The following is a 25764-nucleotide window of genomic DNA, read 5'->3' on the forward strand; positions in this document are numbered from 1 at the left end:
AAGGCTCTGACCCCATCTTTTTTTTTTCTCTGCCTCCAGGGTTATCGCTGGAGCCCAGTGCCTGCACTATGAATCCACTGATCCTGGAGGCCATTATCTCTCCCTCGTTGTTGCCATTGGCTAGGACAGACAAATCGAGGAGGGGATGGTAGAGAGGGGGAGAAGAGAGAAGGATAGATACCTGCAGACCTGTTTCACTGCTTGTGAAGCAACTTCAAGTAGGGAGCCGGGGGCTCAAACCTGGATTCTTACACCAGTTCTTGTGCTTCGTGCCATGTGCACTTAACCTGCTGCGCTACTGCCCAGTCCCTGACCCCCATCTTTAAAAGACATAAAAAATGCAGTCACTTTTAATACTGATCAATGAAAATGTATAGTTTCACTACTTGCTTGTTTTATCTACTTTTTTTTTTGTACAGTCCTGAAAAAATAACCAAAGAAGATTGACACTATAAACTGATGAACAAGAAGTCATTCTTAACTCTGTTTACTTCCCCCCCGAGGCTGTAGATACTGGCATCTACATGCATAATATTGATGTTGGCATCTTCCTTTTCAGGTTCAGCACTCTGACCTGTTCTGTCAGGCCAGCTCCTGTGTACAGCAAGAAAAATCAGTTACCTTTGTAATATGGTCCAAAGTTTCTTCTAGAACCCCAGCCATGCTGTACTTCCCTCAGCTCCTCTTAGAGACAACTGAAATTTTATAAAAAATTGATTCCTTTAATTTTGAAGATAGTCCTATTTTTAAAAACCTTATTGAATATGCAAACAAACAACTTTGTGGTATCATCATTCATATAAAATGTAAAGAAATGTGAAAGAAAAGTATGGATTAAGGAAAGTAACTGGGAAACTGTATCAGGAGATAAATGCCAAATGCGGCGTGAAATATGAAACTACCTCCAAAACTCAAAACTACGGTGATTATTATAAAGAACGTGGGAACACAGTATTTTGGTGGCAGATGTGATGTGGAAATATACCCTGTAATCATATAATCTTGTAAGCCACTATTAAATCACTAATTAAAAACAATCTTTATAGCATGAAAGTTTCTCACAGGTCTGATGTGTATTCTGAGTTTCTGTGTGGTCCTATAGTTCTTTACAAAGATCTTAGTCACGGCCCAGAGTTATCCTTTCTTTTATTCTTTTTTATTTTATTTTACTTATTATTGGACAGAGACAGAAAGAAACTTTTAGACGGGAGAGGGAGATTGAGAGGGAAAGAGACAGAGAGAGACACCTACAGCCCTGCTTCCCCACTCATGAAGCTGCAGGTGGAGACGGGGGCTTGAATCTGGGTCCTTGCACACAAGTTATCCTACTTTCATGACTACAAACTAATAACAATAAAGCAAAGTATCCTTACTCATCTATTTCATGTCACTATAGCACAGGTCAATGATAATTTCATCTGCTTTATTCCTACCTTTCAGTTCCTGCTTATTAAACAATTTGTCCTGCTTTATATCTTATTGTCTTTCAGCCACCACATTGCAGACACTACTATGATTCCATCCTGACTTCTGGGCAGATAACCTCACCAGTGTGTCCAGGAACCCTACCTCTCCAGAGCCCTACCCCACTAGGGAAAGACAGGAACAAGCTGGGGGTATGGATCAATCTGCCAACACCCATTTCCAGTGGAGAAGCAATTACAGAAGCTAGACCTTCCACCTTCTGCACCCTATAAAGATCTTTGGTCCATACTCCCAGAGGGATAAAGAATAGGGAGCCTTCCAATGGAGGAGATGGGACACAGAACTCTGGTGGTAAAAACTATATGAATTGGGAGAGGCATACGGGAAAGTGGTCCCTATCCAAGGGTTCCAGGACTGGGGGGAGTAGGGACTCTAATAGTGGAGATGTGAGGTTCCTGCTGTCTTAGGGTTCAAAAAACAATCGATAGTTAATGTTATCATCACATTGTTTGGTAATTGGGTTAACTTTGAAAAGTCCTTTTGTTAGGGTTTGCTGTACAGCACCCAGTATCTTGTATATAGCTGTGCTATTGGATGCTTCTGATCTACTTGGTCTAGGCTTTTGAGAGAGTCCGCATATCAAATGCACAGCCTATATATTAAAAAGATTCAGTTTGTGTTTTGAAAAACTTTGAGACATACAATTGATTTTCCCCCTCTCAAATTAATTAATTAGTGATTTATATGTCTACATTTTGCTAGGAGTGTACATAAACAACATTCCCACCACCAAAAGACTGTGACCCATCCCTCCCACCCACTCCCACCCCCCACTGGCCCAGGAAGCTGCATGTCTACCCCTCACCACAGGATTTTTACTTTGTTGCCCTACTTACAATTTGGTCAGGTCCTGCTTTTAGTTTCCCTTTCAGATCTTCTTAGTCAACTTCTGTTGATGAGTGGGATCATCCCATACTCATCTTTATCTTTCTGACTTAGTTCACTTAACATAATTCCTTCTACCTCCGCCGATCACAACCTAACCAACACAATGATTGCCACCTCAACATGCTTCACTTCAGACTGTGTCCAGAGACTTCACATATGGAATGACAACCCTTCAGCTTCATTACTCGGGTGAGACCTTTCCTTTCATAGTATACTCTAATTTCATCTCAGGTGGTTCACTTTCTAACAAAGTCCCAAAACCTAGATATACACCAGTTTCTGTGAGAGAGAGCATATCTTCACACGTATCTATAAACTACTGCAAAATATATACCTGAAAGCAGAAGTACACTAGAGTTTGCAGTGAGTACCTCCCTAACACTTCCTCTCCGCTATTCCAAGCTTTGGGTCCATGATTGATCAACAAATTGTTTGGCTTCATATGTTAACTCTCTTTTCAGTCACCAGGTTCCAGATGCCATCAGGATGCTGGCCAGGCTTCCCTGGATTGAAGACCCCACCAATGTGTCCTGGAGCTCAGCTTCCCCAGAGAGTCACCCTACTAGGGAAAGAGAGAGGCAGACTGGGAGTATGCACTGACCAGTCAACGCCCATGTTCAGCGGGGAAGCAATTACAGAAGCCAGACCTGCTATCTTCTGCAACCCACAATGACCCTGGGTCCATGATCCCAGAGGGATGGAGAATGGGAAAGCTATCAGGGGAGGGGATGGGATATGGAGATTGGGTGGTGGGAATTGTATGGAATTGTACCCCTCCTACCCTATGGTTTTGTTAATTAATCCTTTCTTAAATAAAAAAATAAAAATAAAAAAAACTATATGAAAGTGTACCCCTGTTCACAGGCAGTAAAGCAGGTCTGCAGGTATCTATCTTTCTCTCCCCCTCTGTCTTCCCCTCCTCTCTCCATAGATAACAACTATATATGTCTTTATCCAATGATCACTGCACAGAAATGTAAAACCTTGAGCAAAGGAGGAGCAAACCAATCATCTGTCAAAAAATAAAATAACATTTTATCATCCAGAAACAGCTATGGTTAGATAAAAACTTTAGGAATAGTATCATTCTAAAACTGTACTGGATTTGTATTAGAAGACATCCAAATGTCAAGCTTGGCGGGAATACAAAGAAATAGTGTGAAGAAAATAGCAAACTGTTTTCTCTCCATTCTCCTTGAAAACGAAGAACCTGAACTCAAACCACTCTTGCTTTCATGCTGTAGCTAAATGTTCCCTAAATGACAATCACAAAAACATCTCTTCCTGTGTCCCTGAGCAAATCAGCATATTCTTAGAACAGACACATTTTATCCCTCACACACCCAGGATCCTAATCATGCACCCTTAACTACACTCAAATATGCTCTGATGGCAGTCTTCTAGGCCACACTCTCACTAAGAGATTGAGGGCCCTTGTGTCCCCACTGGGACTCTCTTGTTTGTGTATTGGTCTCTTTCTTTTTCTTTCTTTTTGCTTTCTCCTGGGCTCCCTCTCCCTTGCAAAGGAGGATGTCATAGATTTGAAAGTGCTTTCCCATAGTGTGTACTTAATTCAATATTTACAATACTGGTTTTTTTTTTATGTTAAAGCATCAAACTTTTCTTAGTAGTACCTATGTTACTATTCTATACTAAACTCCAAAAGATGCCAATGCAATTATGTTTTTGCAGGTCCCTAAGCATTAACAAGTATACATCTTAAAACTAGTTCAAAGTTCACAAAAACAAAATTCACAGGACTGTGGAAATGTAACTTGTCTGTGAAGACCCTTCTTATTCAAAGCAAAACATTTTATCTAACAAATTTCATCTTGGTTCAGTTTCCCCCATCATCACAAAAGCTACTTATGTCTAATACATGTAAACTGAAAAAGTATAAATATATAAACTTAATTGAATTTCATTTTGGGGTTTTTTTAATTTTTTATTTATAAAAAGGAAATATTGACTAAACCATAGGACAAGAGGGGTACAACTTCACACAATTCCCACCACCAGAACTCTGTATCCCTTCCCCTCCCCTTTAACGCTCTGGGAGTATGGACCCAAGGTGTCATTATGGGGTGCAGAAGGTGGAAGGTCTGGCTTCTGTAATTGCTTCCCCGCTGAACATGGGCATTGACAGGTCGATCCATACTCCCAGCCTGTCTTTCTCTTTCCCTAGTGGGGAGGGGCTCTGGGGAAGCGGAGCTCTTGAATTTCATTTTTAAGTAGAGTTTTCCTGGGAAGATAAAACTCAAGTGCATTTTAATTGTGAACTATAAGAAAACTTTAGTGATGCCATTAGAAATACATAAGTGTGAATTTCTAAAATAGTAAAACAGGGACTGGGGTGGTGGTATAGCTGGTTGAGTGCACTTGTTAACATAAACAAGGACCAGAGTTCAAACCCCAAGTCCCCATCTACAGGGGGGAACGTTTCACAAGTGATGAAAAAAATGCTGTAGGTGTCTCCCTTTTTCCCTTTCTCTCTCTCCTTTCCTTTCAATTTCTTTCTGTCCTGTCAAATAATTAATTAAATTTACAAAATAAATAGAACAATAAAACTTTCCCAACCTGTTCCTCCCTGAAGAGTCTAAACTCTGCTCAGAGGAAATGCAAAAATTATTCAGACCTTGACATATCAGGGCAGTAAGAGTTCTGTTACACAGTAAATACTGTTTCTAGTTCCATCAGCTTTTACCCAGCTTTACAATTATCACTCATCTCCAACACCGGAGCATTAAGAGCATCTAATAGGTTCATATTGGCGAATAAGTGTTTTGGCTATCAACAAGTATCTGAATATTGAATGTTTCTGGCTCTCTCTTAACGCTGTCCTATACCTTACATGGTGTTTACAGTTGAAATAGGTACCATGTTGTTGGCACTCCGTGTGAGCGTGATTCACTAAGAACACAAATGAAGGGAGCAAATGAGATAGAAACATGGCATTACTGATGATGCTGATGACCTGTTTTATGGCCATTTTTGCTCATTCTCAGCCTTGCCAGACTCCTGATGACTTTGTGGCTGCTACCTCTCCAGGACACATCATGATTGGAGGTTTGTTTGCCATTCATGAAAAAATGCTGCCCTCGGACAATGATCCCAGACGACCAGAAATCCAGAAGTGTGTTGGGTAAGTAAAGTCTCAAAGAATATAGGTTTCAATATTATACTGTAAAACCAGAGTGTGTAACTGTTTGCTTAGGTTAGCATTTTATATAATTTTCATAAAATTGGATGAAATATTTTCAGTTTGCACATAGCTAGCTAGTTTCTTGGTCTTTCTGTCTTTTCTTATAAGAGAGCTATAGAAGCACCATATGTGTAATCAGTCTCCAAGTGCCAAGGAAATGCAATGAAAGCTTTCTATTAGTTACAGAGTATGGCCTTAAAAAAATCCTTGAAGTTATTTGAGAATACCAATAGAAGATACTATAATCTGCACACCACAAGCAAAGATAGCACAATTATATTTGTCTTTTTTTTTAGATAAGAGATAGAGTGACAAAGAGACACATATATATTTCATCACTAGAAGTCCAATGTACTATCCACTGCACCACAGACTCCTGAAATACATACAGATTTCTATCACCCATAGCACACACTTTGTTTTCAACATGAAGCTATTTTTTCTTTTTTGAAATATATATATATATATTTTTTATCTTTGTTGTGATCATTATTGTTGTTGTTATTACCTAGTCCTTTTTTTTTAAATTTTTTAAATTTTTTTATTTTTTTATGTTATTTATTCCCTTTTGTTGCCCTTGTTGTTTTATTGTTGTAATTATTATTGTTGTTGTCGTCATTGTTGGATAGGACAGAGAGAAATGGAGAGAGGAGGGGAAGACAGAGAGGAGGAGAGAAAGATAGACACCTGCAGACCTGCTTCACTGCCTGTGAAGTGACCCCCCTGCAGGTGGGGAGCCGGGGCTCGAACCGGGATCCTTATGCCGGTCCTTGTGCTTTGCGCCACCTGCGCTTAACCCGCTGCGCTACAGCCCAACTCCCTGAAATATATTTTTTTATTTTACTAGTGATTTAATATTGATTTATAAAGTTATAAGATAATAGGGATATCATTCCACACCATGACCACCATCAGAGTTCTGTGTCCCCATCTCCATCCAGCAGGAACTGTGTTAGTTCTCCACAGAGCACAGATATGGGTTGCCTATATGTCTATACTTATAGACATATATAGATATAGATCCCATTACTATTCACTTCTATGTCTTGCATTCATTTCTTGTCTAAGTTACACTTACACCTATTACTACTTCTGATTGTCTGAAGCTATCATTTCTTTGTTTGGAAGGGGGGGATGCATTTTGAATTTTTTCCATAATAGAAGGTTTGCCAATGCTATAGCTATTTTCTTCTTGAATGATATAATCTTTTCATAAATTAAGACCTGATTTTGCCTCAATGAGTTCCTTATTCCTTAATGAACACTTCACTTTGTGAGAGTTTGACTATAGACTAGACATTTGGTACAATGTCCTCTGAAAAGAGAAATTTGGGTTGAGGGTATTGCCACTAGATGATCTTTAAAAAGAGTAGGATATCTGAATTTTAACTTCAGTTTAGTGGCAAACTAGTTTTGTAAACTAGGCAGATCATGTAAACTCTGAATTCCAGTTTCCAGTGCTTTGATCTTTGAAATGAGAGCCTAGATTACCCCCAAGAGTCAGAAATTTTCAGCTTCTGTTGCTATGGTAATGTGATTGCCTGACTTCCTTCTCATTTGAGAAATCCTGATTTCTATCTTGATGTTTCTGTGTGTCGATTTAATCTCACCCTTTTTTGTCCTCCCTTTTTTTCCCTCTTTCTTTATCAAAAAAAGTGTTTACCCAGCCCTCTAAGAATGCTTTCAGATACTCTGTGAGTGATTCCTCATCATTCTGGGATTTCCCCTCCCTGGCATTTTCACCAGAAGTTAGGCACTTTGACCTACTGAGTACCAGAACTATCAGGAAACAACCCAAACAAGTAATTCAGATTAAAAAAAAAATACTCAACTGATGCCAAACAATGAGTTCTGCTTTGAGACTCACAACTGTAGGTAAACAAGGACAACAAGTCCTAAAAATCCATTTGGTCTAATAAGAAAAGTTGTTCAGCTGTGAGAATCATTCTACAGAGCATCTTTTTACCATATTGTCACACTTTAAAAGAAATAGGATTCATTCAACAGTAAATCCCTATATTACCCAAACCCTATGCTGAGGACTGATGATACTTTCATGTAGCTACGTGCACATGGTGCGAAGCATAAGGACAGGTATAGGGACACAAGTTCAATCCCCAGGCTCCCCACCTGCAGGGGGGGGTTCGCTTCACAAGCCGTGAAGCAGGTCTGCAGGTGTCTGTCTTTCTCTCCCCTTCTCTGTCTTCCACTCCTCTCTCAATTTCTCTGTCCTATCCAACAAAGGCAACAAAAATGGCATAAATGGCCTCTAGGAGCAGTGGATTCATAGTACAGGCACAGAGCCCTAGTGGAAAAAAAAAAACATTAAGAAAAATCAGGGTCAGGTGGCTTCACTCCTCTGGGCTAAGTTTTTCAGATAGAAGGAACAAGACAGAAAGACAGAGAGAGAAAGAGAGAGGCCATAGCAACGAAGCTTCCCACAATGCAGTGGGGGGCCAGATTCAAACCTGGGTCACGCAGATGGCAAAGCAGTGCACTAGAAAATAAACATTTTAATTGCCAGAAAGATCACTTCTTTAATACAGCACGTTTTTCTTTATATTTCTTCCTTTAAGCTAACAACTTAAACTTAGCTCACCAAATTTCAGAGCTAGTCTGCAATAATAAATAGTATGATTTAAGTAGACTTAAGTTATTATGACCCACCAATGAAAAGAAAATATTTGAATATCAGAACACTGAGAAATAATATTCCTTTTGTTCATTTTAAATATATTGATTGTGGTGATCCAGGAGGTAGTGCAATGAATAAAGCGCTGAACTCTCAAGCATGAGGTCCCTAGTTCAACCCCCGGCAGCACATGTACCAGTGTGATGTCTGGTCCTTTCTCTCTCCTCCTGCCATTCTCATAAATAAATAAATAAATAAATAAATAAATAAATAAAATATTTAATATATATATAGTGATTGTATCTTTCCTATGTATTGTCTATTTTTGTAACCTTTCCGAGATAGTGGTACATGAAATAAACAGAACAATAAATAAATAATCAAGCAAGTAATTACATGCTCTGAATAGAAGAAATTAGAGGAGGAAAACCTCTCAGTCTCCAAACTAAAATATTCTTATCTAGGTGATGACTATGCCCTTACTCTTATCAATCTAGTTCTCAACTATAACAGATTAGAATCAGAAAATCCAAAATATGAGCTTCTGGGTCTAAACCATAGATACTTAACCAATAATAAGATACTGGCATCTAACCACACAAAGCAACAAAAATTAGATATCTATTCATAAAAGAGAATACAAAATTTAGTAACCAAATTTATTCCAAAGTTAAAATTTTAAATATTTAATTTTATTTTAGACTTTACTTGTGAAACTAGGAGTTCCTACATACCCTTCAGGAGTCTTTCTATCAAGAAATATTTAAAAAAATAAATAAAATTTCTAACTCGAAGAGGTAATTTTCACACACTCAAGAAAATATCTATTATAAGGTAGAGATATTGATAAAATCTGTTACCTTGTCAATGGAAGAGTTTTGTTATGATTTCAGAGAAAAATCTTTGTTTCTCAACAGCTTTGAAATATCCGCTTTTCTTCAGACTCTTGCCATGATACATAGCATCGAGATGATTAATAATTCCACATTGTTATCTGGAGTGAAACTGGGCTATGAAATATATGACACTTGTGCAGAAGTCACAGTGGCAATGGCAGCTGCTCTGAGGTTTCTTTCCAAGTTCAACTGCTCCAGAGAAACCCTGGAGTTTAAGTGTAACTATTCCAGTTATTTACCAAGGGTGAAGGCTGTTATAGGTTCTGGCTACTCAGAAATAACCATAGCTGTCTCCAGAATGCTGAATTTACAGCTTATGCCACAGGTAAGTAGTTTTTGCTTTATCTTCATAAATTGGTTTTAATATTTCTTATTAAGAAAGGTTCAGGGTAACACAGAAAACTTCTTACAAGTTTGCTATTAGTTTAACATTTCTCTTCAAAGATATTATAGCAGACAAATAACTGAAGGAGCAGTCACCCCTGAATTTGTTAGGTTCGTTTCTGGCAATTTTCAGTACGACTTGGATAAGATACAAACCTTTGAAGGCCTGAGTTGCTTTTATTACCAATACAATGCAAGACAGGTGCTATGAAGAAGAAAAACTGAAAAGACACTGAGGAGTAGTTGAGCTTAAAAGTCCATGAAGACTTCTCAAGGAAATGACATTGAGCCTGAAACTCGAACGAGGAAGGACAGCCAAAATGAAATGGGGAGAGAGTGTCCTGTTAGGAGATATCAAAGATTGTACCAATGTATTAAAAACTATAGTAAAGCATTCACCCCCCCCCCAATAAAGTGTGTTGGTGGCGGCTAGGAAGATGACATATGGAAGAGAAGAAGTCTATCTAGGCTAACAAAACAGAAGCATACAAAACTGAAATATTCAAAAAATAATAAAATTTTAAAAAGCCAATATAGCAAATTTAGTTAAAGAAAAAGGATAATGTTAGGGGACACATTTATAATGACAGGAAATTAAAACAACTAGCCCTGTAATATTTTGGGTGTAGTGGTATGATTTGTATGTATTCTCAGTATGATGGAAAGAGTGTGAGCTGGGACTATGGAGCCACATACCTCTCTGTAGTGAAAGCCAACAACCAGGAAATAAGAAAAGGGGTTTCTGAATGACCAAAACAAATATTAGAGAACCCTACACTAAGCCAAAAATGTTCCCTTGGGTTCATATTTAGTCTACTTACTTACCAATCATGCCACTGTGTAACTTCTCAGGTCACTGCTTATACTAAACTCAAAAAAAAAAAAAATTAGAAGTTAAATGTTAGACTAACAATGGTTTGTAGTCAGAGTAGTAAAAGTCAAACACTTGATAATTGAAGAGAGTCAAAAGGTACAAAACTTCTTATTATAAAATAAATTATTGAGGACCGGGTGGTGGCGCACCTGGTTGAGCGCATGTATCGCAATGCACAAGGACCTGGGTTTGAGTCCCCAGTCCCCACCTGCAGGAGGAAAGCTTTACGAGTGGTGAAGCAGAGCTTCAGGTGTCTCTCTGTCTCTCTCCCACTCTATCACCCCCCTCCCTCTTGATTTCTGGCTGTCTCTATCCAATAAATAAAGATAATAAAAAAAATTAATTTAATTAATTATTGGATGTACAGTATGGTGACTAGTTCAAAATATTTTTTCATATGTGTTTTTTTTAACTGCCATTGACATTGACTTTAATTTTTTCAGTATCTTTATTTATTGGCTAGAGACAGCCAGAAGTTGAGAGGAGAGGGAGCTAGAGAGACCCCTGCACTCTTGCTTCACCACTCATGAAGCTTTCCCCCTGCAGGTGGGGACCAGGGCCTTGAGCCCAGATTCTTGTGCACTGTAATGTGTGTAGTCAACCAGGTGCTCCCCACCTGGCCCCTTTTTTCATATTTGAAAGTGAGCATAAGTCTTAGAAGTTCTCTTCACAAACTATGGTTGTTATCACGGTTATTGCAGATGGGAAAACAGAACATTAGTGGTGGGTTCCATACGAAACCATACCCTGTAATCTATAACCTTGTAAACAGCTATTAATCACATCTACAAAAGTGGCTTGAAAAAAAATTATTGTGATATTGGGAAAAGTGTGAAAATTAATGGTGACAGATTTCAACTAGATTCGCTGTGGGATCATTTCACAGCACATATGAATATTAAGTCACTATGCATGTGTTGTATGTAATGTATTTGCATGTATGTTCTGTAGCGTGCACATAAGAAATTAAGATATAAGATGTATTCTAGAACTAGTTTATTTACTACATATATATTTCTTTTTTTTCAATTTTTCTATATTTATTTTATTTATTTATTCCCTTTTGTTGCCCTTGATTTTTATTGTTGTAGTTATTATTGTTGTTGTCGTTGTTGGATAGGACAGAGAGAAATGGAGAGAAGAGGGGAAGACAGACAGGAGGAGAGAAAGATAGACACCTGCAGACCTGCTTCACCGCCTGTGAAGGGACTCCCCTGCAGGTGAGGAGCCGGGGTTCGAACCGGGATCCTTATGCTGATCCTTGTGCTTTGCGCCACCTGCGCTTAACCCGCTGCGCTACAGCCCGACTCCCGACATATATATTTCTAAGAGTTGTGAAAGACAACTCAGAAGTAGTAGGGAGATAGCTCAATGGTTATACAAAAAACCTGAAGCTCCAAAGTCCCGGGTTCAATCTCCTGCACCACCATAAACTAGAGCCTAGCAATGCTCTGGTTAAAAGTAAAGAAACGGGAGTCCGGCCATAGCTCAGCGGGCTAAGTGCAGGTGGCGCAAAGCACAAGGACCGGCCTAAGAATCCCGGTTGGAGCTCCCCGTTCCTCACCTGCAGGGGAGTCACTTCACAAGCAGTAAAGTAGGTCTGCAGGTATCTATCTTTCTCTGCCTTCCCCTCCTCTCTCCATTTCTCTCTGTTCTATCCAATAACAACGGCATCAATAACAATAACAATAAAAAACTAGGGCAACAAAAAAGGGAATGAATAAACAAGTATTTTTTTAAATCTTTAAAAAAAAAGTAAACAAAGATAGCTCAAAAAGACAATAGCTCAAAAAGACAACTCAGAAGAAAAGGGGATACTTCCCATCTAGCAATGACTTCAGAGATACTCGTTCTCATAATAAAAGTGAACACAGCAATGTCGGGTACTAGAGAGGAAAGTAAGATTGAGTGAGTGTTCACCACATCTTTTATTCATTTAAACTTTGTTCTTCAGTCTTTAAAAGAGTCCTATCATTGGCAGATATAAAAATAGCTAAAAACTCTCCAATTTGAGTCAGGAATCTAACAGTTTGACTGACTCTAAAGTACACTGACTTTCAACTCTATCATGCAGCTATTATAAATAGTAAAATGATTTACTATAGGAAAACAATGAAAAATAACATAGAAAAATGCCACTCTGGAAAGTAATAATTCTCCCTAAAATAGAAAAACACCAAAGGTGTAAATCAGGCAAAACTTTTCACATGTTCAATAAGCCTAAATGATATTTATCAGTCTAGAGAAGATATTAGAAAACTACAGTCTATAGGCCAAATATGATTCTCAAACTCTTGAGCTGTTGAACTAAGAATTCTCTTATATGTTATTAATCATTTGTAATAAAAATACAAGAAAGGAAAATGCTGCATGTGACTGACAAAACTTAATGTGTATTTTAAATATGGTTCTTTACAAGTTGCAAGTTAGAAAAAAATGTTTTGAGTATTTTGAGTAAACTAGGTATGCTAAGATGTATTTTGCTTATTTAATCTGTTGCATTTTTCCTATATTTATCTCATAACACATTTTATTGATTCTATTTTGTTTTGTTTTTTTTTTTATTTTGTTGTGTTGTGTTTTTGACACTGCTCAGCTCTGGCTTATGATGTTGGGGATTGAACTTGCAACCTCATTACCTCAGGCATGAAAATCTTTTTGTGTAACCATGATGCTATCTCCCTGACCAGGGGGTGTAGCTCAGTGGTAGAGCGCGTGCTTAGCTATCTCCCTGACCTGCTTATCTTTATCTCTAAATATTTAAGTAACATATCCTATTCCTATGACATCATATATAAATAGATACAGGTAAATATAGATCAAAATATAGATGGAAATATAAGGTAAAATCTGAACCCAGAAAGGACTTAATACAAAATATTAAATGATTGGATGACATCAATTTTAAATTCACCAGGTAGTAAGCACCGAGATTTAAGTAATTTATTAAACTGAAATTTATTGAAAGAGAAAAATGGAAAGGATCGTAGAAATTGGGGGAATATTTATTGAAACTAAAAAAGACTTAAAATGAACAATCATTTGGCATGCTTCAACACCATAATTAAAAGATTCTGTCAATTTTCAGGTGAGTTATGAATCAACTGCAGAAATTCTAAGTGACAAAATTCGCTTTCCTTCCTTTTTACGGACTGTGCCCAGTGACTTCTATCAAACTAAAGCAATGGTTCACCTGATTAAAAAATCCGGATGGAACTGGATTGGCATCATAACCACAGATGATGACTATGGACGACTGGCTCTCAACACTCTTGCAATTCAGTCTGAAGGAAATAATGTATGCATAGCCTTCAAAGAAGTTCTCCCAGCCTTCCTCTCAGATAATACTATAGAAGTCAAGATCAATCAGATTCTTGAGAAAATCTTAGCAGAAGCCCAAGTCAATGTCATTGTGGTATTTTTGAGACAATTTCATGTTTTCATTCTCTTCAACAAAGCCATTGAGAGGAATATAAATAAAATCTGGATTGCTAGTGATAATTGGTCGACTGCCACAAAAATTACTACCATTCCTAACATTAAAAGGATTGGCAAAGTTGTAGGGTTCACCTTTAGAAGAGGGGATATGTCCTCTTTCCATTCCTTTCTGGACAGTCTGCATATGCGCCCCACTGACAAGAACAAACCCGTAAGAGAGTACATCATGCTCTTGTCTGCCTGTGCATATGCCAAGGGCAGTGACTTCAGTCAATGCATTTCCAATCATTCTCAGGGGAATATGGCCTACATGGCTGACAAGGATATGGAAAGAAACTTCTCCCTACGAAATGACTTCCTGTGGGATTACACTGAGCCTGGACTTGTTCACAGTATTAAGCTTGCCGTGTTCGCCCTTGGTCATGCCATCCGGGATCTATGCCAAGTTCGAGAGTGTCAGAACCCCAGTGCCTTTCAACCATGGGAGGTAAAAACTCGCACATCCAAGAAATTTCCCTCCATTTTTTTTCTTTAGTTAGCAAATATCTCTATTTATTTATTTATTAGAGTTTTTATTTCTTTGATTTTTTTATTTTGGACAGAGACAGAGAGAAATTGAGAGAGAGATGGGGGAAGAGAGAGAAACACCTGCTGCGTTTCTTGACTGTTCGTGAAACATTCCCCCTGAAGGTGGGGACCGAGGTATTTACTGATTTTAATTATATTTCTTTTCATGAGTAGATAACTTCAGTATTTGAAAATATATACTTATATCGTGGTTCTTTGTTCTTCCTACTCAGACTAACAAAAGTTGTTTTCTTTCCTTTTTTCCCCCCAGGGTTATCGTTGGTGCTCAGTGCCTGCACTACGAATTCACTGGAGCCATTTTTTCCATTTTTATTGCATAGGGCAGAAAGAAATTGAGAGAAGAGAGAGAGATAGAGAAAAAGGACACCTGCAGACCTGCTTCGCAGCTTGTGAAGCGTCCCTCCGGCAGGTGCAGAGCCGGAGCTAGAACTCAGATCCTTGTGCCGGCCGGTGCGGTAGTACTGTGTGAGCTTAACCGGGTGGACCACCGGCCGCCCAGGCCCTAGTCTTTTACTTTCCAAGAAGATTCTTCCCTGCAGGTGGAGACCTGGGTCCTTGCACATTTTAACATATGTGTTCCACCAGCTGTGCCACTGCCCAGCCCCGTAATTGTCTTTTTTTTTTAGATGATATTTAATTTGATAATTGATGTCATTTATTTATTACTTATTGCCATTTTTATTTGTAATTAATGGTGAAATAAGAGGTTATAAAATTACAAGGTTATTTGTTTGTTTGTTTATGTTGACCACAGCACTGCTCAGCTCTGGTTTATGGTCGTGCTGGGAATTAAACCTGGGTGGGACCTTCGGTCCTCAGGCATGAAAGGCTTTATGCATAACCATTATGCTATCACCCTAGCCTGGCAATTGGTTTTATATGAAGGAGTCTCCTTAGACAGTCAGTGTAAAAGATTGGCAACATTTAAGATCACTAATCAGATGTTCATTCCTAAAGACTATTTCCCTTGGAGAAATTCCATTAATATTTAAATGATACTTTTTTTAATATTTTCAGGTTCAGATAACTTTAAATAAGTCAGTTTTCCCCTACAATCTGACAGTAATCCTTACTTTGAAATGATTATTTATTTTCCTTTTTGTTTTTCTTTCCTTCTGGTGAGACACACTGCAGTAAATGGTGAATGTGGGATCAAATAATGTCAAGTAGAAGTCTATTGATATATTTATTCAGCAAATGTTGGATATTTCATTGTTCCAGGTATGCACTAAACAAACAAGACAGAATTCCTTTCCTAAAGAAGTCATCTATCTAGCAGTGTATACAGTCAAAAAATTCAGGAACCAACTGCATTGTAGTGTGATACATTACAATGTTTCATATAAAAATATGGTAGCAAAGAAGTACACAGTTAACTGGCAGCATCAGCATTTCAGAGAACATTCTCCTAAGATCATAACAGCTTTGTGAATATGATATATGAGTAGTTGTCCAGAACACAAATATTTCAATAAAAGCTCAGAATGAAAAGAAAATATGGCATCCTTAACGAGCACAAAAAGTCATACAACTAGACCTGTTTGTGAAAAATACAGTTTAATTTCACTCTGTCTTATCTAATACAATGGAAAATACGGCCACCAGGAGCTGTGGATTCGTAGTGCCAGCACCAAGCCCCCCTATAACCCTGGAGAAGAAAAAAAAGCATTTGAAGATAGGTTTTTTAAGTATAATATAAAAGTAAAGATGTTGCAAATTATTCCAAATATGAGCAAATGGTACCATTTGTTAGATGAAAACACAGTAAAGTAGAAATCTGGTTGGGAAAAGAAATCTTTTTTCTTTTTTTTTTTAATTTTATTTATATATTATTTGACAGAAACAGAGAGAAACTGGGAGGAGAGGAGGAGATAGAAAGGGAAAGAGATAGAGAAACACCTGCAGCTATATTTCACCACTCATGAAACTTTCCCCCTGCAGGTGGGGACCAGGAGTTTTGAACTCAGGTCCTGTGCACTATAAATTGTGCGTTTAACCAGTTGTGCCACCACCTGGCCCTAGGAAAAGAAACCTTATGAGAGATCTACAGGGTTCAACTGGCAGAGCACACAATCACCGTGCACAAGAACCTGGGCCACCACATAGGACCACCTGCAGTAGGGAAGCTTTTTGAGTAATGGAGCAGTGCTGCAATGTCTCTCCTTCTCTGTCTCTCCCTGTCTAACTCTCACCCTCTACTTCGAGTAAGAATGGGGCAATGTCCATCCTGTGGACCATATAAAGCCTGAAAAATCATTTGATCAGAACCTGTCAAGGCAATCACAGTTGGGGGGTTTGAATTCAATAAATTTAGGTTTTCTCATAGCAATGCTAAACAAACATTTTAAGTTGGTAATTTTGTTTAGCCAGTGAATTATGTTGTAAATATCCAAATGGCCCTTTGCAGGAAAAAATAAATAAAAGGATGCACACCCCTAAACTACAGGAAAGAAAAGATAAAGTAGGGCACCAAGTGAGGTGGAGTCATTTAAGCCCTGAATTCCAGCATTAACCCTGGCGGGGGGGGGGGGGGAAGAGGAAGAAGAAAAGAAAGAGAAAATAGAAAGGAAAAAAAAAAAAGGAAAAGGGGGGAGTTGGGCGGTAGTGCAGTGGGTTAAGTGCAGGTGGCACGAAGTGCAAGGACCTGAGTAAGGATCCTGGTTCAAACCCCCGGCTCCCCACTTGCAGGGGAGTTGCTTCACAATTGGTGAAGCAGGTGTGCCAGTGTCTTTCTCTCCCCCTCTCTGTCTTCCCCTTCTCTCTCCATTTCTCTCTGTCCTATCCAACAACGACGACATCAATAACAATAACAACAATAAAAGACAACAAGGGCAACAAAACGGAAAATAAATATTAAAAAAAAAATTTTAAAGGGAAGAAATCTTAAGCAATTCATTTTGGAGATGTATTCGAAAAACTTACAAGATAACCTAGTATAGCAGTGGTTGGCTACTAGCCCAAAAGTTTGAAGAGACATGCTGAGAAGAGAATGATTTTAGAGTAAAAGAGGAATAATATCTTTAAAAAAAAAAAAAACCTTTAGGGCCTAAGTTAAACACTGACATGCATTTCTAATCTTTGTATTACGGTAGGTCTGTGGATTCATGCTCTTCACAACAAAACAAATAAAAAATGATAGAAACTGTCATAAAAATAACTGAGAAGGAATAAAATAATTCCATTCAAGTAGAACCATTTCTGACTCAGTTTAAAGATTTTGCACACCGTAGGAGTCATCTAACATATATTCAATAATTATTTGATTCAGGTTTTTGAGAGGGTATTCACATAACTACAATTACAAATCAAGTTAATTGTGTAATCCAAACTAGCACTCTAGAAGAAAAAATTAAGGTTTCTAGCCTTTCATAGCTCTATCTGGCACACTGGTGCTTATTTTTGTGTCATAAGTAAAAGCAGTTCTGATACTTTAAATTAGTATGTTGATAGATGTCATGAAAAAACCCAAGAATGACAGTCAGAATGTAGGTCCTTAAATAAGTCACTCTACCCCTTTATTTGGGGGTGTTCATCAAAGAAAAAATATTTCTCTGCTTATTTCACTAAGTTCTTATAGAATTAAGGGATATCACAGATTTGAGTATTAACAATTAACACGTGAAAGCCAGGTAACATTCTAAGTTGGTCAAGTCAACGAACTTTTATTTCTTTGCATGCATTTCTGTTCACTAAGCCAGGTATTGGTTGACTTTAAAATAAACTTTATTAACTCTATCTATGCTAGATGCAGATCTAACCACTTCACATGTGTATCTACATTTAATCTTGGCAATAATTTTATAAGGTAGGTTCCACTTACCTCATTTTACATAGGGGGTAGACTAGAAAGAAAACTGTGCCTGCCACGATTATTCTACTACCAGAGCTAGAACCGAGGTATCCTTCCTAGCAGATTCATTGTGAAATGCTGCAATTTGAATGAGTGAAGACACACAGTTTTCAATTTTGTAAGTGAAAGAAACTACCTTTCTCCACAGTCTCAGGTTCAATCTCCCACACCATCATAAGACAAATTTGAGCAATGTTCTGCTAAAGAAGGAGGAGGAGGAGACAGAGAAGGAGAAGGAGGAGAGGAAGGAGAAGAAGGAGAAGGAGGAGGAGTAGGAAAAGGAGAAGAAGGAGGAGGAGGAGGAAAAATAAAAAGAAAGAAAAAATGAAAGGATGGAGAAAGAGGAGGAGTAGAAGGAGGAGGAAGAGGTGGAGGAGGAGAAAAAAAGGAAATAAATTACCTTTCATAAGAATTAAGTTCCTTTCTCAAATACACATAGGAAGTTTTTGTCCATAAATAGATTAGAATTCTCCAGTAGCTTTAAGCATTTTTTCATATGATTGTTGGCCACCAAGATATCTTCTCCAGTGAAGATTCTATTCATTTCCTCTCCCCACTTTTAATGAGGTTATTTGTTGTGTTGTTGTTGCTGAGTTTTGTGAACATTTTATCTAGATTGGTTATTAGCTCTTTGATGTATGATGTGTAAAAAAAAACTTCTGTTAGCCTCTTGATTTCTCACTTATGCGTAAAACTTAAGAAAAAGAAAAGGAAAGGAAAACAGAGAGTGAAACTTAGACCAGGTATAACCTGTTGCATCAAAATCAAGGACTCTGGGGAAAAGAGGGGAAGTGGGAGAGAGTTGGGACAACTTCAGGATGGTAGAGGAGGACTTAGGTTGGTGGCAAGAGCATTGAGAAGACACCTGCCATGGGGAGATAAGAAATGAATTTGTGTTACAGGTGTCCATAATAAAAACAAGGTTAAAAAATGATTTTCCAGTAGTATAAAGGATCTCAAATAGTGAACACATGGGACTAATGCAGAATGGCCTGGGGCCGGGTGGTGGTGCACCTGGTTGAGCACACATGTTGCAAATGCCCAAGAACCCAGTTTGAACCCCCAGTCCCCACCTTCAGGGGGAAAGCTTTAGAAGTGATGAAGCATTTGCTGCAAGTTTTCTTTCTCTCTCCACCTCTATCTTTCCCTTCCCTCACGATGTCTGGCTATCTCTATCCAATAAATAAATAAAGATAATACCAAAAAATAAAAAATAAAATAAATTTAAAAAAACAGAATGGCTTTTTTCTCATTTATAAACAATATACCTTGTGATAAGTCATGTTACAACAGGGATAACAGAATAACAACGTTTGTTATTAATGTCTGTTCTATCTTTATTTTGGATAGTTACTTGATGTGCTGAGAAATGTGACATTCACTGATGGTGGAAATTCATTTCATTTTGATGCCCATGGGGATATGAATACTGGGTACGATGTTGTACTCTGGAAGGAGATTCATGGTCACATGACTATCATCAATATGGCACAATATGACCTGAAGAATGATGTCTTCATCATCACAGACCAAGAAACAAAAAATGAGTTCAATAATCTTAAGGTATAATTTTTTTTTTTTTGGTCTGCAGGCTTATCTCTGGGGCTCGATGCCATCTTCTTTGCCTATAGTAAGCTTCTCTGATGACTTTGTGTGATTCACTTTTATTTTTTCTTTGATTGGACAGGAAGTGATTGAGAGAGAAGGGAAGATAAAGAGGGAGACCTGTTTCACCAATCATGAAGCCCCCTGCTTATCCCCCTCAGGTAGTGAGCGGGATCTCGAGCCTGAGTCCTTAAGTATGGTAACGTGTGCACTCAACTGAGTGCACCATGGTCCAGCCCTTCCAACTTCTTTTGAAAGGGCTGATTTCCATCCTTTGTTTACAGAAGTTATTAAGATGACAAACACGATCTCCTCTCTATTTTTAAATTTGTGAACATTTCTCCAGATGATACAATAAGTCCACTGTGCTATGAAAACAACAAGATTTAATTTCATAAATGTATCATCATGTTAAGTTTAAGTTAGTTTGGATAAATCTTTAAAAATCTGTTTGGGACTTCTCTCCATTTTACAGCAAATTCAATCGAAATGCTCCAAGGAATGCAGTCCTGGGCAAATGAAGAAGACTACAAAAAGTCAGCATATCTGCTGCTATGAATGTGTGAACTGTCCTGAAAATCACTTCAGTAATCAGTCAGGTAATTACTATCACTAGGATATGGATAGTGATACACTTAACTATTTCTCAATAGGCTGCCTTGATTATTTTTAATGTATGGTTATTTTTTTTTTAATTTGGAAGAAGAAAGGACATCTCATTCCTGTAGTAAATTAAGTTACATTATGAGTTTCTTTCAATTTGGGTATTTGTTCTATTTTTATATAAACAGACACACAGCTACTAAATAAAATAATGTAAAAGTAACTTCACATGCAAGGGAAGAAAGTATCTTCTCATTAAACTTTCTCTCTAGCACCTCTAAAAATAATGTGAGATTGAGGTGACTTTTGCCCACATAGACAAGTGTTCTAGTTTATTACTGGATGTAATTAATATAAACAAATCCTGAATGAACTAATCTGATCATGATAGAAATCCAAAGGTATCCTGAGGAGTAATAAACTTGAAATCTCATTATTTCTTTTTTTAAAAATATATCTATTTATTTTTATCTTAGTAAGAGAAGGGGAGAGAGAAACAAAGAGAGGGAGGAGGACAAAGAGGGAGAGAGAGAGAAAGAAAGACTGACTTCAGAGTAATGCTCAGCTCTGACTTATTTTGATGGTGCCATAAATTGAACCTGGGAGCTTGAGCCTAATGCAAGAGAGTCTTGTGCATAAACATTATACTGTCTCCCCATTCTAAGATTTCATTATTTCTATTCAAAGATAATAAGGAAGTAGGAAAAAAAAAACTGTGAAATGAGGAGATAGACTGCTGACAGAGAAGAAAGACTAATAACTTGATTGTGTGCCTACTCTGTCATTTGCAATTTGACAAGATCAGGTTAAAATAGACAAGTTTGTTGTTTTTAGATAGAAGGTAAGAGGCGGAGAGTGCGAATGAGAGAGTGAGAAAGAGATGAGAGGCCTCACAGCACTGCTCCATGACTCCTGCGAATGAGAGAGTGAGAAAGAGATGAGAGGCCTCACAGCACTGCTCCATGACTCCTGAAACTTCCTCTATGTATCTATTCCCATGTGGTGACTGGGGGCTCAAACCTAGGTCCTCACACATGGTACAGTGTGCACTCTACTGGGTATGTTATTTCCTGACAAAATAGACATGTTTTAAAATGATGGGGTCAGGTGCTGGTACAACCAGTCAGTGCACATTTTACCATTCACAACAACCTGAAATAGAAAAAAAGAATAACCATCAGCAGCAGTGAAGTCATCATACAGGCAATGAGCCCTAGCAAAAAGTCTTGTGACTAAAATTCGATTTAGTTTAGTTTAGTTTTTTTAATATTTATTTATTCCCTGTTGTTGCCCTTGTTGTTTTATTGTTGTAGTTATTAATGTTGTTGTTATTGATGTAGTTGTGTTGGATAGGCCAGAGAGAATTGGAGAATGGAGGGGAAGACAGATGGGGGAGAGAAAGATAGACACCTGCAGACCTGCTTCACCGCCTGTGAAGCAACTCTCCTGTGGGTGGGGAGCCAGGGGCTCAAACTAGGATCCTTACACCAGTCCTTGTGCTTCACATCACGTGCATTTAACCCACTGCGCTACCGCCTGACTCCCAGTTTAGTTTAATTTAAAAAATGAGATAGGTCAGCAGACTTCAGATCCCTAAAAGGAGCTTTTAATGCTTTCTAGAGAACTGAGCCTACTTTAAAACTATTATTTTCTCATATTTAAAGCAACATTTCTATTCATTATTTATAAAATCTGAAAAACATGGATCCAGGTCAGTCCCCAGATAGAACTTTATTCATTTTTCTTATTGGTTGCAAGATGAGAAGTACCTCAGTGTAAATATTTCAGTATCCATGTTTATTATTGTCTTACAAAAATGCCTTTTATACCAACCTAAGATAGCTTATGTTGCCAAAATAATTAATTAAGTGAGGGAGATTTACTAGGTAATGTGGTATCCAGCAACTGCTTATAGTTGGGTAAATAAAAACACTGAGAAATAATATGCAACATTTATTTCCCATAAATGTGTACAAAGTCTTTCAAAATACAGTCTGGACTGTCTTTTGATAACTATAAAAGTAACTCATTACTTTTAAAAGCAAGTGTAGGACCAGAAAAATAGCTCACTTGGATAGTGTGTTGCTTTGCCATGTGCCTGACCCAGGTTCAAGGCCAGCCCCTACCACATTAAAGGAAGCTTCACTGCTGTAGTTTCTCTCATTCTTTCTCTCTCCCTCTCTCCCTTCCCTCTTCTCTATATCTATCAAAAAAAAAAATGTAGAAGACTGAGAACAACTGTAGAACAAAAGAAATCTTTTAGAAAAATCCAAAAGGAGTGATCCAGGAGGTGGTGCGGTGGATGAGGCACTAGACTCTCAAACATGAGGTCCTGAGTTCAATCCCTGGCAGCACATGTACCAGAGTGATGTCTGGTTCTTTCTCTCTCTGTTCTCCAATCGTTCTCATTAATTAATAAATAAAATACTCTTTTAAAAAATAAAAAGAAAAAATTGAAAGTTTATCTTTTTTTAAGATTTCATTTATTGATTGATGAGAAAGATAGGAGGAGGAGAGAGAAAGAACCAGACATCACTCTGGTACATGTGCTGCTGGGGATCAAACTCAAGCTTGAAAGTTCAGTGCTTTATCCATTGTACCACCTCCCAGACCACGAAAGGATATCTTCTCCTCTGCATCTTTAGAGCACACAACTTTCATTCAGTAAAAAGGTTATTTTTCTGTTTGACAAGAAAAATAATAGAAACACACAGCACTGATTAAATGAAGAACAATATCTGAAAAAGAAAAGGATTTAGAAAGGAGAGGATGCTGGAAAGTTTATGGAGTTTATAGACAGAAACATCATCTAATTTTATGATTAATGAAGAAGACATAAACACTACATAAAGTTGAATAGGTACTGTGCAAAGTAATCAGAAGTATATCCCCCCAGAGAGGTTTTAAAGAAACACTTGGTCTGGGGGTGGGAATTGTGTGGAGATGTACCCCTCTTATCCTATAGTCTTGTCAATATTTCCATTTTATAAATAAAAATTTTAAAAAAGGAAGAAAGAGTTGGGAAGACGTCAGGGAGGTGTGGGTATGGAGTAACAGACAGTAAGTGAACAGACTCTCCTCCCAAAACAAAAAAAAAAATCAACAACTATCTCACTTAAAAAACTTGTTAAAACTACAGTTGAGACATCCACAGAAGCACTGCAGCCTCAGCCACCAAGTTGCAGGCGCTACTAGGATTCCATCCTGACTTCCCTGGGCAGACAACCTCACCAGTGTGTCCAGAACCTCACCTCTCCGGAGCCCTGCCCCACTAGCAAAAGACAGAAACAGGCTGGGAGTATGGATCAACCTGTCAATGTCCATTCCAGTGGAGAATCAGTTATAGAAGCCAGACCTTCCACCTTTTAAACCCCCAAACAATTTTGATCCATACTCCCTGAGAGTTAAACAATAGGGGAAGTAAACCAGTAGGCTCTGTAACCCCATTCCACCAGGACCGAAAGCACTGGTCACCAGGAATCTTATTTTTATAGCATCAATGAAAGGGAAGCAAATCTGGAAAACTCCAGAGGAGGAAGCCATAATGGTTATGCAAAGAGACACTAATGTCTGAGGCTCTAAATTCCCAAGTTTAATCAGGTGTGCCACTACCTGGCCCCTCATGCATACTTTATTAATTGACCAATGTGACAATTATCTATATCCAGGGCTAGTGAAATAGTGAAAGGTTGGTGCACAGGATTTGCATGTGAGATGGCTCAGGTTTGATCCCTGATACCATCAACAGTCAGAGTTTAGTAACACTAGAGTCACAAAAAAGTACCTATATCCATTTCTCTGCTCAAGATTAATATGGGAAAGGAGTCCCTTGCAGTCTCTTTGGTGAATAACAACATGGTTTAGTGGCTTAAATGTTTGCAATGCAACTAACTCTTCTATCTTGTAGATATGGACCACTGCCTTCTATGCAACAATGAAACTCACTGGGCCCCCGTACGGAGCACAATGTGTTTTGAAAAGGAAGTCGAGTATCTCAACTGGACCGACCCCTTAGCTATCCTGCTCCTGGCCCTCTCCTTCCTGGGAATTGTGTTTGTTCTGGCCATTGGCATACTATTCACAAAAAACCTGAACACACCAGTGGTGAAGTCATCTGGGGGGTTGGCAATCTGCTATGTAATCCTCCTCTGTCATTTCCTCAACTTTGCAAGTGCCAGCTTTTTCATTGGAGAACCCCAGGACTTCACCTGTAAAACCAGGCAGACACTATTTGGTGTGAGTTTTACTCTCTGTGTTTCCTGCATTTTGATGAAATCTCTGAAAATTCTGCTAGCCTTTAGCTTTGATCCGAAGCTACAGAACTTGTTGAAATGTCTCTATAAGCCAATCCCCGTTATCTCCACTTGCACGGGCATCCAAGTGGTCATATGTACGCTCTGGCTAGTCTTTGCAGCACCTGCTGTGGAGGAAAACATCTCCTTACCCAGAGTCATTATCCTCCAGTGTGAAGAGGGATCCATTCTTGCATTTGCCGCCATGCTGGGCTATATTGCAATTCTTGCTTTCATTTGCTTCCTATCTGCCTTCAAAGGCAGGAAGTTACCGGAGAATTACAATGAAGCCAAATTTATAACATTTGGCATGCTCATTTACTTCATCGCTTGGATCACATTCATCCCTGTCTATGTGACCACCTTTGGTAAATATTTGCCAGCAGTGGAGATTATTGTTATTTTAATATCTAACTATGGGATCCTGTGCTGCACATTTTTCCCCAAGTGCTATGTTATTCTCTGTAAGCAAGAGACAAATACAAAATCTGCCTTTCTCCAGATGATTTACAGCTACTCTTCCCACAGTGCAGATAGCCTTGCTGTGAGTCATGTTTCTCTGGACTCCACCAGTAGCAATATGACAACCACCAATCCTAGCTCCAGTGACAAGTGCGCAGCCTGGCAGAGAAGCAAAGATCTTCATGCACAAGCACTAGCACGCATGTGCAGAGAAAAGGCTACTAGTGGATCTAAAACTTTGCCTCGGAAAAGAAATTCAAGTATATGAATGAGTCCTTAAGAGATGACACATTCCACAACGGAATGTATGTAGTATCTTGTGTTTAAGATGAACTTCTAGGGTGAGGGAGACAGCATAATGCTTATGCAAACATAGTCTAATGCCTGAGGCTCTAAGGTCCCAGGTTCAATCCCCTATACCACCAAAAGTGAGAGCTGAACAGTGCTCTACTAAAAATAAATAAATAAATAAATGAACTTCTATTTTCTGAGCAAGTTTGTCTATATGCTTCTTCAAGGCCACTCTCTTTTTCTGTGTGTGTTGACCTAAGGCCTTGAACATGCA

At 38.3% G+C, this 25764-nt stretch overlaps 1 protein-coding gene across 3 annotated transcripts; it reads left to right on the forward strand.

Moving 5' to 3' along the window:
- The first annotated feature begins 5276 nt into the window (after window positions 1-5276).
- On the forward strand, window positions 5277-25523 carry GPRC6A (G protein-coupled receptor class C group 6 member A). 3 transcript variants are annotated; one of them, XM_007521031.2, is made up of 6 exons: window positions 5277-5515; window positions 9125-9428; window positions 13450-13761; window positions 19588-19800; window positions 20318-20441; window positions 24353-25523. In XM_007521031.2, exons 1-6 carry the CDS (start codon window positions 5322-5324, stop codon window positions 25465-25467), a joined length of 2262 nt encoding a protein of 753 aa, XP_007521093.1. In that variant the 5' UTR covers window positions 5277-5321; the 3' UTR covers window positions 25468-25523. The 3 variants fall into 3 exon arrangements, with proteins under 3 accessions (XP_007521093.1, XP_007521091.1, XP_007521092.1); XM_007521029.2 differs by having other exon boundaries at window positions 5303-5515; window positions 13450-14286; XM_007521030.2 differs by lacking the exon at window positions 19588-19800 and having other exon boundaries at window positions 5322-5515; window positions 13450-14286.
- The last annotated feature ends 241 nt before the right edge of the window (window positions 25524-25764 follow it).

Source organism: Erinaceus europaeus, chromosome 4 (assembly GCF_950295315.1).
Source record: "Erinaceus europaeus chromosome 4, mEriEur2.1, whole genome shotgun sequence".
Taxonomy (NCBI): domain Eukaryota; kingdom Metazoa; phylum Chordata; class Mammalia; order Eulipotyphla; family Erinaceidae; genus Erinaceus; species Erinaceus europaeus.